The sequence below is a fragment of the Aspergillus affinis genome, assembly GCF_023601865.1.
Source record: "Aspergillus affinis strain CMG 70 chromosome Unknown NODE_42_length_251493_cov_91_322052, whole genome shotgun sequence".
Taxonomy (NCBI): domain Eukaryota; kingdom Fungi; phylum Ascomycota; class Eurotiomycetes; order Eurotiales; family Aspergillaceae; genus Aspergillus; species Aspergillus affinis.
The window spans coordinates 136005-150744 of NW_026515823.1; the positions used below are offsets into that span (position 1 = coordinate 136005).

General features: G+C 53.0%; 5 protein-coding genes across 5 annotated transcripts; 1 reads left to right on the forward strand and 4 right to left on the reverse strand.

Annotated features, from left to right (window-relative positions):
• Positions 1-1076: 1076 nt before the first annotated feature.
• KD926_007380 (uncharacterized protein) lies at positions 1077-2093 on the reverse strand (the record flags this gene model as incomplete). The annotated part of the gene is made up of 3 exons (XM_053100228.1): positions 1077-1299; positions 1370-1971; positions 2037-2093. 3 exons carry the CDS (start codon positions 2091-2093, stop codon positions 1077-1079), a joined length of 882 nt encoding a protein of 293 aa, XP_052956091.1.
• Positions 2094-2471: 378 nt separating this feature from the next.
• Positions 2472-6705, forward strand: KD926_007381 (MFS general substrate transporter; the record flags this gene model as incomplete). Its single annotated transcript, XM_053100230.1, has 11 exons — positions 2472-2762; positions 2827-2930; positions 3110-3164; positions 3220-3318; positions 3388-3608; positions 3671-3717; positions 3776-4414; positions 4481-4703; positions 4767-4857; positions 5499-6065; positions 6127-6705. The coding sequence occupies 11 exons, from the start codon at positions 2472-2474 to the stop codon at positions 6703-6705; spliced, it is 2916 nt and encodes a 971-aa protein (XP_052956092.1).
• Positions 6706-7405: 700 nt separating this feature from the next.
• On the reverse strand, positions 7406-8618 carry KD926_007382 (uncharacterized protein; the record flags this gene model as incomplete). Its single annotated transcript, XM_053100231.1, has 2 exons — positions 7406-8236; positions 8286-8618. The coding sequence occupies 2 exons, from the start codon at positions 8616-8618 to the stop codon at positions 7406-7408; spliced, it is 1164 nt and encodes a 387-aa protein (XP_052956093.1).
• A 1598-nt stretch (positions 8619-10216) lies between these two features.
• KD926_007383 (glycoside hydrolase 5 family protein) lies at positions 10217-11674 on the reverse strand (the record flags this gene model as incomplete). Its single annotated transcript, XM_053100232.1, has 5 exons — positions 10217-10277; positions 10340-10529; positions 10593-11055; positions 11106-11432; positions 11501-11674. 5 exons carry the CDS (start codon positions 11672-11674, stop codon positions 10217-10219), a joined length of 1215 nt encoding a protein of 404 aa, XP_052956094.1.
• A 330-nt stretch (positions 11675-12004) lies between these two features.
• On the reverse strand, positions 12005-13742 carry KD926_007384 (cytochrome P450; the record flags this gene model as incomplete). The annotated part of the gene is made up of 6 exons (XM_053100233.1): positions 12005-12194; positions 12265-12889; positions 12948-13077; positions 13136-13279; positions 13341-13371; positions 13429-13742. The coding sequence occupies 6 exons, from the start codon at positions 13740-13742 to the stop codon at positions 12005-12007; spliced, it is 1434 nt and encodes a 477-aa protein (XP_052956095.1).
• Positions 13743-14740: the final 998 nt, after the last annotated feature.

Here is a 14740-nt window from a genome sequence, read left to right on the forward strand (position 1 = left end):
TTGACGCATGGCGGCATGACCCCGAAGCACCATGAGGTGCATAAACTATCAAAAACGTGATGGAGTCTATGGAATCCTTTGGTTCAATTACCAATGCTCCGGCAGAGTCGACATTCAACGATTGATGCTTCGAAGGATCAGTCCACCCTTGACGGGACGCCGGATGAACCATACTACCCAATAGCAGTGGGCAAAAGGATAAAGGAACAGAGCAATCCCGTCCCAGGCAGGCAGACACAGCGTCAGTAGTGGTGATCATGGCTCAACTCGTGCGGAAACTCCCTAGGGTCCTTGGCTGTTTCGGACTTTGACCGGGATTTGGGCGCGAGAGTTGACCGAGGGAATGCGACTAATGCATAAGAAGACCAGTAGCGCAAGGATCACCGACACTGGCAGGGCGAGCGACCAAAAGATCGGCAGTCTTAGGGTTGGGCTAGCGCCAGGCCGACGCTTGACATGAGACTCTAGGAAATGAGAATTGAGTAACGTCCATTGCCCGGTGGGTCGCTGGATGCTTTCAGCGGCCCAAGCCGGGCCAATTTTACATCCTGAGTCTTATCTCTGCATTTTAAGTTCTGACGCTGAGCCTCGCGCTGGTCAGCGTTCACATTGGACACGCGAGACCCAACCGCTGTGGAGCGCCAAGTCTGACACTGGACAAAGACCCTCCTTCATCTCCACAGACTAGCATCGGAAGGAATCGTACGATTTCCTAGAGGTGGGCAAAAGCCCGAATTCATGCCTCTAATCTCTTAGGCCCCTTCCTCCGTCGCCAATGTTACCCTTCTGGCTCGCGGGCTGCAGGCCGGTGGGTTTAAAATTTAACTCCTGACGGAATGCAGAAGCTGTCACAGAAGTCCCGCCAATGTGAATGCCGATTCCTGGCTAACGGTTATTTTTTTCCCTTGTGGTGTCCACAATTTGTCGTATTTACTGCGTAATATTCGACAGGATTGGTTCGCGGACGGAGGCCTTACGTGTTGACTGTTGAGCTAATAAAAGGGGGTGCATCGAGGCCACTAAACTATCTCAATGCTCCGTAGTTCTCGGATTCTTTTCTTCTTCCCTTTTTTCTTTTACGGAATGGCATCCGGGAGTTGGGAATCCTCGCCGTGCATTGCGCGGAACAGGGGCTCCCACACGGTGACCGCTCGCTTTGTGACATGGCCATTGCCCAAGGGTGGGAGTGGGTAGAAAATTGTCTTGTCGGCTGAGCATTCCAGCAGCTCCCCTGCCATGCCCGTGTCATCCTCCAGAAAGACCTGATATGCGTCCAGGATTGTCTGGACGGGGGTTAAGCTATATCGCCGTGCTCCACGTTAGCTTGTCTAGGCTTTTCACAGAGTATGAGGAAGTCAGGAGTGCTCACCACTCCGCAGAAACCGCCTTGATCATTTCTGGGGGGACGATCGGGGTCGCGACGATTCCTGGTAAGACGCAGTTGAGGTAGATGTCATCTTTTGCTTTCAGCAGTGGTGCGGCACCGCGCACGAATTGGTCCACGGCCGCCTTCGTGCCACAGTACTCTGGATAGGATTGGTGTGGGAAAATGCCGCCAATGCTGCCGGTCACCACGATCCGACCGCCGGGGTGAGGTTTGTTGTGTCGCATGAAGTGCGTCGCTAACACGGTCGCATAAATGACACCCTTGTAGTTGATGTCTGTGCACGATAGGTCTGGCTCCGGGGGAATCTCGTTGACCCCTGCTCCGCGGCGAGTCAATTGATAGATCGAAGAGGAGTCGACGACGCCGGCATTGGCACACACGGCATCGAGTCTGCCGTAGAGTTGGAACACCTGTTGATACATGGATGCCAGACTCTGATAGTTGCTCATGTCTGCGCGGAAGAAGCGTGCTCTCTCCCCAAGGCTCTTCACCAACTCATGGCCGGCCTCCTCACGGCGTCCAATGCAGGCTACCGTCCAGCCGCGTGCATAGAGGTCTTTGGACAGGTCGACGCCAATGCCCGACTACCGCAAATTTCCGGGGTCAGGAGCAATTGTACCGATCATTGAGATGGGGGCAGCGATCTTACCGTGGCGCCTATCACAATGGCAACTCGGGTGCTCTGCTCGGGTATCTTCGATACCATGTTGGCAACGTAGAATGGACTTCGTACGACTCAAGATGTGTAGAATTGGGGAGAAGTAGGAGTGATAATGACTTAGGGAGAAGGCACGTACATTTTTCTGGGGGCCTCCACCGCCATGCAGGTCTAATCAGCCGGGAGCTGCATTGCTCCGAACAAACGCAGGGCCTGATTCAACGGCTGATTGATCTTGCCATTGCGTTCCGCAGTGGGGGCCCAGGCCAGACGCCACCAGGTCTTAGTTTCTTGGACAGTTTGCCTTGATGGCACTAGTTCGAGTCAATCCTCTTCGATTATGGTTTGATTTTTCCGCATTACCGGCCGTGACCATGGGAAAAATGCAGATGACTTGCCGACAAGGTGTAGCGCATTGGCCGCTCGATGTCGGCTAGCGGATGGATTGTTAAGACTAACAAGAGTCCTCTGGCCTGGGTACCCCTGCTCACATCCTTCCCTCTCTTAACCCCGGAGGTCGCAATCACCCTCGACGACAATTCTCTCAACCCGTGTTCTGAGCCGGAAAAAATGGCGGCAGAAATGGAAAAGGGCGGGAGTCTTCCAGCGCAAGACGCATTGCCCCAGTCAGAAACGACTGTCGAGACAAGCATTGCCGGCGAGGGACAGGACGATGTCGAGCCCGTTGTGACGCTGAAGACTTGGCTCGTCTCTTGTGTATGCTCTTCTCTACGCAACCCCTTCGTCTGTTCACGCCTCGAGCCTAACCCCGGCGTCATAGATTCTTTCGTGCGGATATGGTTTATCATTCTGGCCCGTGCCGACGATGTCTGCCATCGGCACCTCGGTTTCCGCGGACTTGGGAAATCCTTCGGGGTACATGTGGTATGTTCCGGTAGGTCTTTGAACACTCATTGTGTCTACTGCACGGAAATTGCAACTGACCACGACCATGGACTGTATATGGTATAGGCCTGGACCATTGCCATCACCTGCTCTTTTATGATCTTGTCGGTTTAGCCCCTGCTGATTGAAATGCGCTCAATGACGCTGACCTCGTGCAGTGGTTCTAATACGGACCTGCTTGGTCGACGATGGTTCCTAGTCGGAGGTAACTTGGTAAGTAGGCCAACCGGGGTGATCGACGAGGCCATTTCAATTGACGTCTGCCCAGGTCTGCACTGTCGGTCATATTATTGTGGCGTCGGCGAAAAACACCAACCAAATCATCGCCGGTTTCGCCGTCTCGGGCTTCGGGGCAGCCAATTGCCAGGTATATACTTGCTCCCATTCAGAATATCAAGGACGATCCCGCTGACAGTGCGTCCTGCAATCATGATAGATGGCCGCATTTGCCCTGCCCGAGCTTCTCCCGAACAAGTGGCGACACATTGGGGTCGTTATTGCCGACTTCACCGTGTACATCGCGGTCATTGTGGCGCCCGTCACGGCTCGTTTTGGCTACGAGTTTGGCACCTGGGCCTGGAACTTCTGGGCCGTTGCCATCTTCCAGGGTCTTTCTTTCGTGGGATTGTTGCTGTTGTACTTCCCACCGGCCCATCCGTACGCTGACCCTATCCATCGGGTAACCCTAACGCGCACCTGTCCTAACTGATTGTGAGCAGAATCGGCGTTTCCTACAGCGAGGCGTTCAAGTCACTTGATTATGTCGGTATGTTTGTTCGCTGTTCAAGCTCTGTCTTCGCCGCTAACGAATCATGGCCCTCCAGGTGCCGTGCTGTTTATTGGCGGAATTGTACCTCTGCTGCTAGGAATCGTGTGGGCAGGTGTCTACGATTCTAACGATGCGCATGTGGTGGCTTGTCTTGTCGTCGGGTTTGTCGTCTTGATTAGCTTCGCGCTCTGGGAGACCTTCGCCAACCTGAAGTTCCCCTTGACGCCGACATACGTTTTCACCAGCTCTTACGGACGAGACTTCACGGCCCCTGCCGTTGCCCTGGGTGTGGTCAACATGTTCTACTACTCTTCAAGCATTCTCTGGCCACAGATGACGACTGTGCTGTACACCAACGGCGGTCTTGACTGGAAGTACGCCATCGTGTTGACTCTACCCCAGGGGTTGGCAATTGCTTTCGGTGCCTTTCTTCTGTCCGTCCTTGGACGGAAGCTTCAGAATTGGCAATGGCAGTTGACTGGATCTGTATTCATCATGGTTCTGTTTGGTTCCCTGTTGGGAATGGCCACGCCTGACAACAAGGGCACCATGATCGCTTTCATGTTTCTATCTCAAGCCGGATTCGGCTGGGGAATTTACCTGAGTATCGCGATCACGCAGATGGGGGTGGAGCATAAGAACCTGGGCGTCAGCGGTGGTATCTCAGGTGCCATTCGCTTTGCTGCCGGCGCAGGTAAGTCTCGCCGTCTCGCCGATCAATATGGGGTCTCGATCAAATTGTGCTAACGCGGCTGAACAGTGGCCACCACGGTCTACAACACCGTCTTTACTAACAGTCTGTCCGAGTGGACTCAGAAGCTGGTTCCAGCTGCTGTCACTGCTGCAGGCCTAAACGAGTCGAAAGTGCCCGATCTACTGACGGCAATGTCTTCTTCTCCGTCTACATTGGTTCAGTCCTTCGGGGCCACGGTGGCAGCGGCCGCAGTCGACGCCAATAAACATGCTACTTGCAAGGCCGTCTTGTAAGTTTACTTCCTAATCCGGGGATCACAGTTCCGAGTACCCAGCCGCTGACTGGTACATAGTGTGGTGGCAATGGTCTCCATGGCGTTCGGTATTGTGGGCATTATTGCCTGTCTTTGCTGCAAGGACGTTGAGCATAAAATGACCAACACGGTGAGTCTTCCAACCCCCCGTTACAATGACTTACTTCCAATATTGATTGCCTTTTTCAGATCGAGGTGTACCTCAACAACACGTCGCAGGGAAAGCGAAACAAACATAAATAGACTCGGGCTATACCCAGCCACCAATCGTGGTCCTCCATCTCAACGGGTAAAGGTCTGGGAACCAGCCCTGCACGAAACCCGATTGAGACTGCAATGATGCAATAATTAAACTCTAGAGTTAGTCTGACCGTAATGATTAATCCAATCAATCCAAGTTTAAAGGGACAAGCCCCATGATCAACCATTGCCGCAGGAGGATAGTGTGTAGAAGGTCTTACTCTTACAAGAACCCGCCGAACAGGTGGAATACTAGCAAACGGATCCAAAAACGAACAAGGAAAGAAAAACAAGTCCCTGTCTCTGTCTGAGGGTGTCGTTTTGTTTTTGGTTATGGCGAGCCAAGGGTCGACTCGGTAGATGCCCCGCCAATGACAATATCTGCTGCTGCTTATTCTCTCTCGAGTTCCCCAGGGGAACTCTCTTTTAGGCAGGCCTGAATGGTGGGTTTCACGGGAGTGGCGTAGTCAGAATGATCCGACAGTGGAGTTAAAAAGGGTCAGATGAGACAGTCTAATCGTCAGCATCTAGCTTTCCTCGCGTGAAGACCCCCCCGACGATTCTCTTGCCTCGTCAACTCAGACCCCAGCGGGTAGAATGCGATTCATCCCAGCCGTCGCGGCAGCGCTCGTAGGCACGACGCAGGCCAAATTCTACGATTTTTCCAACGAGGTTTTCAATGGGGAGGTCCCCGTTCAGTATATCTCCGACGATGTCTTCGACGGTCCCAAGGTAGGCCCATTGAACGGCTCGACCTACGACTGGTGGTACTTTGACGCCGTGTCTTCTACCAGCAATGCGTCGGTCGTCCTAGTTCTCTACCGATCCACCCCGGGAGGAAACCCTTATGTCCTGGAAGGCTCCTCGGCATCGGTCAATTTGTTCATCACCGGGGAGGACGGAATTCCGCAGTATTACCCCATCCCAAACCTGCCCGATCGCGACGGCGAGATCACAGTCTCTACCGATGGCCAGGGGGCATCTGGTGTCTGGACGAGCACGGGGTTCAGTTTCTTTGGGTCTTTCGACCTCAGCAGCTATACAGTTCATGTCAACGCGCCGGTGCTAGGGTTGAATGGAACGCTTTCGTTGGCATCGGTAGGTGAAGCCAGTGACGCTATGTGAAAAGAAAACATCGAGGAGTCTGATGATTGTGCAGAATGCGCCAGCCCATTACCCTTGTGGACCGAACCAGCCTGGCCAAAACCTCCTCGTCTCACCTCATGTGGGATGGGCGAATGCCATGCCGGATGCCAATGCCGCGGCCTCGTTCACGATTAATGGCACCGATATTCAGTTCACGGGAATCGGCTACCACGATAAGAACTGGGGCGACCAGCCCCTCGGCCGTCACGTCAAGACCTGGTATTGGGGCCATGGTCGCCTGGGCCCCTATTCTTTGGTGTGGTTGGACGTATTGCATCCGAGTGGGCGCGAGTATGTGAGTGGGTACGTGGCCAAAGATGGCGATGCCTTGCAGAACTCCTGCGCGACGGAGGCCATACAGGTTCATCCGTGGTTTTCTACTTCGGCCACGAACGCTTCTTTTCCCGACGGATTCACCGTGGCGATAGAGCTGGCAGACGGACCCTTGCGTGTGACGGTGAGGAACCGCGTCACAATCGCGCCAGGAACCACGTACCATCGTTGGCTTGGAAACCTGTCGGGCGGCATCGTCAATCAAACGCAATATACGGGAGTGGGTATCTGGGAGGAATTCAAGGACCCTCCTCAGTAACCAGGGATGGGTTGATTATAGTTAGTTAGTTAACTAGTTAACTCGGTTGAATAATCACTTCTTCGGTAGACCCACATATTTCTGCCACATATATGTTTTGATAGTCGAAGGATGATCCCACCTCTTGTAAGGTATTTAGTGTTCTTGATGATGATGATGATGACGGACATAACATTGTGGGTGCCTGGGGAGTACAGCGAAAGGAAAATGTCTAGCTCAGGAATAATAATATGAAAATAGCCATTTGGAAATATCCCTGATGGATCCAGAAGCAGTGAAGAAAGTAAGTACGGAGTAAAAAAGGAAAAGGCCGAAGGAGATCGTCACGAGGAGGGACGAGACTAGTCCCGATTGGAGACGGATATCGACCCCTGACCGCCTTCCCCTTGGGGACGGCCCCTCATCCTCCCCTTCCTCTCGCCTTCCTCGGCTTCATCCTCTTCAAGATGCTTTGATATACATACAATGACCCATGGCTCCTTCAACGGCAGGAGATGATTCCCTCTCTACTGTCCAGCTCCGTTGCTTGCTAACCTCCCGCACGTGTCTTCAGGTCCGAGATTACGCCGGCTACGAATGCCTTCTTCCACCCAGATACAGAGCTCTGCCACGCCGAATTGGCCGATTGTTTACGCATTCAGGCTGACAGCCAGAATTATGAGATAACATTCCTCAAGCATCCCCGATGGTCGCCGGAAGGTTAAGAAATTGCTTCCAGAAAGCCGACCTGTGCAAACCCTGCCCCGACCGCCTCCACGCCGGACGTGTCCTTATGAGGAGGATAGCTTTGCCTCCCTAGTCTGGCTAGCTGGACGGCTAGCAAATGCTCTCGGAAATACATGTCCAGACCAGGAGCCATGCAGATGGTGTGGTCCGTCCCGTTGCCTCCTTTCTTCTCTCCCCAGCAGAGCCTCGGTCCGACCGTCTCGTCCTCCATCTTGCCGGTCTTGCTGCCTTCCTTGGCCCACACTCGCTTGGTCTCGTGGAGCGTCTCCCAGACAATCGACCCGAAAAGACCCTTCTCTCCGCTCTTCCACACAAAGTTTCGCCCGCCGTAGGTGAATCGTCGCGGAGACCAATCCTTCCGACGCATCGCCCCGTCCGGGGTCTCCGTGATGGCCCCGATGTCCGGCAGGGTCGTAGTCTCGATGCGAAAGCTGCCGCCGGGCGTTTTGCGGAGGCGCACTCCGACGGATCCCATGCCTGGCAGGAACTCCCCGGCGCGACGAAGGACCGCGTTGACGATTGGCACGCTATCACTCCACACGACTTGCAACCCGTAGAGAACGTGAGTGTTGCTGGCGTCCTTGACGAAATACCAGTGTGACTGCATGCCTCGGGCGACCAGCTCCGAGGAGTGCGTTATACGGTAAGTGATCGGCGGCGTAGAGGGATCCAGCGTGGGGCTGAAAAGGGGGATTTGATCGGAATTCGGGTTGAGAAGCGCTTGAAGATGGGCGGGAGCCGTGCTGGCCTGGGGCGTCTCCTCTTTCCCAAGCCCCTTGGAGTATTCATGGAGCTCTTTCCGATCCTGCAAGCGGGTCAGCGGAGACTCGTGTCTTGTTTCGGAATGGACTGACCAGGGTCAACGTCCTGGAGCCTTGCGGTGCTTCCATTTCCGCCATCGCATCCAGCACAGTGGGCGGTAATATGATATTTTCGAAGCTTCCCTTGGCTTTTAAACCCTCGAGGTATTCCAATCGCTCGCTGTGCACCTTAATTTGTCGCTCGAACATCTTGCGATTGACCTTTGGGGCCGTCGATTTCTTCAGCTTCTTGACCAGCACGCCTAATATTTCGGTCGCATTGCGGTATGCAACGATGGCGTTGTCGTACTCCCCGTTACGCTCCAGGACAAACGGAGATACGGAGACTTTGTACAGATCACTTTTAAAATCCGTTTCGTCACTCATCCTGGCGATTCTTTGACGGCGCACTTGATGAGTGCCGAATACAACGATATACGCCAAATTCTGCGCTCAGGGCTGAACGGAGCTTCGCGCATCTTATATAGCCCGTCTTTTGGCTCTTGCATATCGCAGAGGTATATTTGGTCCGTTTTCAGTTAGCAAGCGGACTCTGTGCGTGGACTGGGCAATCACGCAAGCAGGCGTTGCACGAGGTCTGGGTTTGCCCACTCATAGCACGCCAATGCAACTCAGCCCTTTCCGCACTCCTGCAATCTGCCTCGAAGGCGCGGATAACAGGGGACTGTCTGCCTGGTGGCGTAGAACTCACGGCCAGGTATTCAACTCACAAGGCTGTTTCTTGCTTTTCTGTGGCAATCCGCCTCGTCGATATGTCTTCAGGTTCATGCCCGGTTAATCCTGCTTCCTTCGGAACTTGGCAGATAGCTTGGACCAATCTGCATTCTTTACCCGGTACCTACATTGAGATAGTAGCTGTGCTCTGTCTCCAAAGCCGGCCTCTGCACATTGCACGTGGTGGTTGAGCCTGGCATCGACCTTCATGGTGGCATAACATGAGCCCCGAAAAAGCAATGATTAAATAGGAGTAAAAAAACGTGGGCTTGGCAATCGCTTAGCAAACGATGCCATTGGGCTGCTGCATCCCTGAATACGAAGCTCGTGGTGGAGTTGCATCCGGTATGAATCGGAGGCGTCGCTCGTCGGCATTTCGCTCCACTCTGCGAACGCCTGAACTGGTGGGATGGGATATCTGCGAGTAAACCTCGTGGACTTAGAATCCCTTTTTTATGCAGCATCTCTCCCTCCTTCTAAAGGCTCATCAGCCATCATAGTACTGAAATATGATGGTTTGAGTGTCCTGCCTTTGCTACCGAACGAGAGTGTCTTTTTGAAATACTAGCATGTCTTCAAGGCGGCAGGCTCATGCAACTGCGACTGCGACTGCGCGTTGTTGGAACCGATGCCGGGTTGCATAGCATACTGGACATCGCCGGCATGTCGAAACCACTTCTGTACGAACTTCAGACAGAACCAAGTCAGGTCCCAAATTCGTCCGAGTTATGTTGGGCCGCGATGTTTACACGATCTACTCCTGTAACCCCACGCCCAGCCTCCAGCAGATCATTGTTTAGCTCGCGGGGTATCATGATCTAGTCCTCTCAAAAACTTCAAATGACCCTCGACGACGAAAGGTCTGGTAGTGGAGTTTCCGATGTCAATAATGTGCCCGGCAGCAATGGCAAAGGGAACCCGTCTGTCGCACCTGGGACCAGCCCTCATGATTCCTTGAAACTGGCGTCACTGGGCGCTTTCGCCTTGTTTATTCTACCATGTCGTGCGTAGGGAAAGCATCGGACTATCTGTGGCCTGGAGGCCAAGTGTTTACTATGCTGGCAGAGCCCCAGAGCCTTTGATGCATTTCACTCTACCGGCCTATAGATTCCAGGAGAAGGCAATTCAGTAGCATGAACCTTCGTCCTTCGACGTACAAAAAATGTCATCTGCTACCTAGAATGCAGTCTCCAAGCGCATTCTCCACCTCAATGCACTGACGACATTCTGGCAAAGCGTCACTGTATCGATCACCGATTCAGCTTTTTGACCTGCTTGGCATGCTCGTAAACAAGCTTCTTCGCTTCCGAGCTACAAAGAATGGATGGTCAGCATCAATGAGTAGTAACAGAATACCAGGTGGAGACACGAACTCGTCAAGGAAGATGGTGAAGCCGTCGTCATGATTACGCCCATAGGAATAGCTAGAGTATCCGTACTGCCAGAACATGTCGGACATCTTCTCCTCGACGCTTATGCCCTGCCATCCGCCGACAGCCTCGAGGCGAGTAATGTTCGAAACGGTTCCCAGATTTTGCTTGCGTGCATCCGGGGTAAGCCACCCTGTTTATTTCCGGTCGAGTCAGCCTCGGTCAGTGAATGGCCTCGATATGAAGCCAGACTTACCGTATTCTTCGTGAACAACCGGCTTGTTCGCCTTACGCATCGATTGCGCATGATCCCGAATCCACTGGTCGGTCCACGCCACCGTCTTGGTCCACCAGTCGGGATAGGAGTGGAACGTTCCGAAATCGATATTTTTGAGGTCCAGTTCAGCGTCGAAATCCCCTCCGTCGGAACCGTTGTATGCCCAGTCGTCCGAGTCACGGTTGAAGCCCCCTTCTCCGCCCCAAGTGACTAGGTGGTATGGGTCTAGCTTTTTGATGTACGTGCTCATCTCGTCAATCCATCCCGTCAGGAGCTCCGGACTGCACTCGTCACTGGCCGGCAAGTTGCGTACCCCGTCGGCGCCGCAACGAGGCTCGTTGGCCAGCTCCCAGGCCATGATCACGTCCGAATTCTTGTAGCGGGTCACAATCTCCTTAACGTATCTCTTGTACGCGGCTTTTATTTGGGGCAGGCGATAAAACTGGGATAGAGTCAGCTCGCCGCTGGCAAATGGCAAGGAGGGCGGTTCACATCATCGTGGTATCGGCCACCCAGGTTGACCGTGTAGACATCCATGCCTCCGTAGTCAGCCCAGTTGTTGGTGAGCGCGACAATCAGCTTGATGCCGGTTTTCTTCGCAGCATAGACCACTTTGTCGAAAGGATCGAGGTTGATGGTGGAATTGCCATTCTCCCACCACTGGAATACAATCTCCGTGTCTCCGGCTCCTTCTCCACCGTAGTCTGGAAGGCCCCCGTCGACGTGCGTGCGGTTCTTGTCGTTGAATCCCCATGTGCGGAATACCTTCAGCCCGGCGTCCTTGGCAGCTGCGAGGCCAAGTTCGACATCCTTTTGGTTCTATGTGCTCCATTAGCGACCTTGGCTTGGAATGACAGCGTCATTATGGAGCCCAACCAGACACGCACATTATTGAATGGGAAGTAATATGCATTGCTACCTGCAAAGTAGAAGTCCTTGCCGTCCAATTTGAACTTGGTGCCAGAAGTTGTTACAAACCCTCGAGGAGCGGCCTTTGGACGGGCCACTACGCCCATGGCCAGGAGGCCAATGGAAAAAACTGTAGAAAGACTGAGTAACATTGCGAAAGTTCGTGTCAATGGCTGGCGTTCAATTCCTGAGCCAGTGGAGCCCAAATAAATATTTATGTGACTTCGGATGCTTCTTTATTTCGCACGGAGAAACACCCGCCTTGGCTGTTTGCTTCTCCGCACCAGATTTGGGGACACTAGCAGTCTTCGCAATCAATTTCAAGGGCAACATGATCTTGGAATGTCCACAACAATAGATTATTCCTCGCTCCAGAGTCCCAGACTCTTGTCTTCACAAAACCATTGGCGTACTGTCTGCCGTGCTGAATATCAGCGTTTCATTTAGCATTTCCACACCAGTTCCAGATTGAGGCCTTTCCATCAAAGGAGATGTTGGCTTTCAGCTGAAGCTGCTACTTCACGGAAAACAAGCAGACAGGTCTGATCCTTTGGACGTGAGGCAATTATCTGATCATCGATTGACATATCGCCCTTCATCTCCGACGAAACTGTGGTGGTGAATTTGCTGTAGATTTCGCGCAACAGTGTCTTCATTTCCACCACGGCGAGACTGGCAAGTGGTTAGCACCAGATCTTGGATTTCGGACTGCAGAGAAAGAGCAAGGTTTAGTGAGACGTACTTCCTGCCAATACAGCCTCGACCGCCAGCGGCAAACGCAAAGAATAATCGATTTCGCTCCAATTCGCCTTGTGCCTCCAGCCATCTCTCGGGGAGAAACTTTTCCGGGCGCGGATAGACATCGTGGTTGAGTCGGTGCAGAGAGTACGCCTGACAGCTGACAATCGAGCCCGCGGGAAGTGAATATCCTCCAATTGCTCTACCGCTCTCAGGCACGTATCGGGGAAGACTCATCGGGATAGGAGCAAATAGCCTGAGTCCCTCTTTCACCACGGCATCCAAATACGGTAACTCGTCGACTTTGGCATCGGGATTTTGAAGAGACTCCTCGCGAAGCAGCTGCTGGACATGCTGTGAGCGAGGTAGCGACAGTTCATGCATCAAGAAACAGAGACTGTCGCCGGTGGTCTCGATGCCGGCAGCCATGTGGTCCATGCATTCTGCGGCCATTTGAATGCGAGTTAGGCCCGCAGATTTGCTCCGTAGTTTTGCCAGGAGTGAGGAGTCATGCGATTGGGAGTTGCATGCCCGGTCAAGCACGAATTCCTGCGACAGAAGCATCTTCCTGGGATGATAGAAGGTGAGAATCTTATTAAGTCCAGGCCAGTATCGTTGAATAATTCTCTCTAGAAGGCATGTTCTTTTAGCCGCTGTGGTAACGCGCCATCTGCCCTAGGATCTTACGTTTCAGGCTGTCATGATAAGAGAGTTCTTCCATCAAGACGTAGTCTTCGGGGTCATCCAGCGTGTTGGTACCCCTGGGATTGAATAGAAAGTGGGAAGCGCAGTCTAGTGCGTAGCAATGCAGCGTTGTCTGGAATTGCGTCAGCTATGCAAATCGCTAACTCGCAGCCATGACGATGCTCACTCACGTAGACATCCAGGTGACCGCCCATTGACGCTCGACATTTTCCGACGACATTCGCTGCACGCTGTCGAATCCCATCCACCACGGGGGAGCTCAGGATGTTGGTCATGGCGTAGCGATCGGCAAATAGTCTGCGCCGCTGAGAATGCTACAGTTCTGTTAGCCATCCGAACTGTTAGTGTGTGATGCGACAGGACATGGTGGCTAACATCGTGCTTATTCAGGGTTGAGAACATGGTTCTAGTATCTATGTCAGCCCCCCCTCCCCTGTACCCTGGTGAAAGGTAGCGCACATACCGATGGCTATACTGTTGGAAAAGATCGTAGAATTCCGTCTTATCATAGCCACTCCCGCCACTTTGGTAAATCTCCTTGACGCCGTCTAGGTTGGCAAAAGAAATCTCGTTCGGGGCCAAACGAACTACCGGGCCGTAGACCTCGTGCAATTCATGGATCCAGAGGCGACGGTGGCCAGCGAATTCATGCCCTTTCAACACCACACTGGTCAGCTTCGTATACCACGGGCCGGGCACTCCGCTGCGATGCACCCGCAGAGTGCGCACGACTAAGCAAAGCACAGCGACAAGAGGCAGGACATATAATGCCAGCATTATGGGAATTTTGGATTGACGACAAGAGAGAGACAGCTCCCCTGCAAAGCACGATGTCTCTTATATGGCGACTGTTCTGATTCCTTTGTCTTTATCTCGAGGGATCGCAGCCAACTAATCTCGATCAGGTAAGTTGAGGAGACCGGCTTATCATCCATGAGACCCGCGGTTTGGCCCGGAAATTAGCTTGTTGATCGGATAATCCAGTGAATTGACTGGTTCTTGAGCGAGTTGATAACATTCCCCCGCATCCTCGGCCTTGTCTCCGATCGCCTCTCGTTCGCACAACTCGACATGCGCTCTCGCTCTCACTCAGATCAGATTTCTGGAATCCTTTGTTCATCAAGCATCCTTTTATCAAGCCCTGGTCGGATTAGCGACATAATCTGTCACCAGGTTGTCCCAAGTCACCCATTGTCCAGCACTCAAACACGCGACGACCGTCATTGCAGCTACTCATTGCTCTATTCTCTGCGTGGAAATATCAACCAGATTATGCCAGAATCGATGATCGGCGGCTTCCTCCTCAGGTTCTTGAGTCAAGCTCTGGCGCGAATAAAACGTCCTCATTTGCACACCATCCGAGCCCTTGGAACATTTACTCGGGCAAAGTCGTGGCGTGCCCACACCAATGGTGCAGAAGCCATTCTCCAATTCACCGACTCAATGTACCGGCGCCGGCTACGGGAAAGGTGGCACAAGTCCATCCGAGCCCTTGAAGATGGTGATAGACCTCACACTCACGGAGTATCGATCATGGGCACCCAAGACAGAGGGTCAGTGCCATCTTAAAATTTCTACACCGGATTCTTGTCGGACTTAGACAGAGCCTGCAGATTGACAATGTTCTCAACGCCTGCCAAATGCTTGAGTAAGGCTGAGCTGTAGTCAATGGGAGTCAACGAGACTGTGCAAGATTAGCCATGGCTCAACCCGACACTACCTCGTTTTATACTGATTCAGAGAGATATCATGGCGGAGAATGCAAGGAGTGCTGA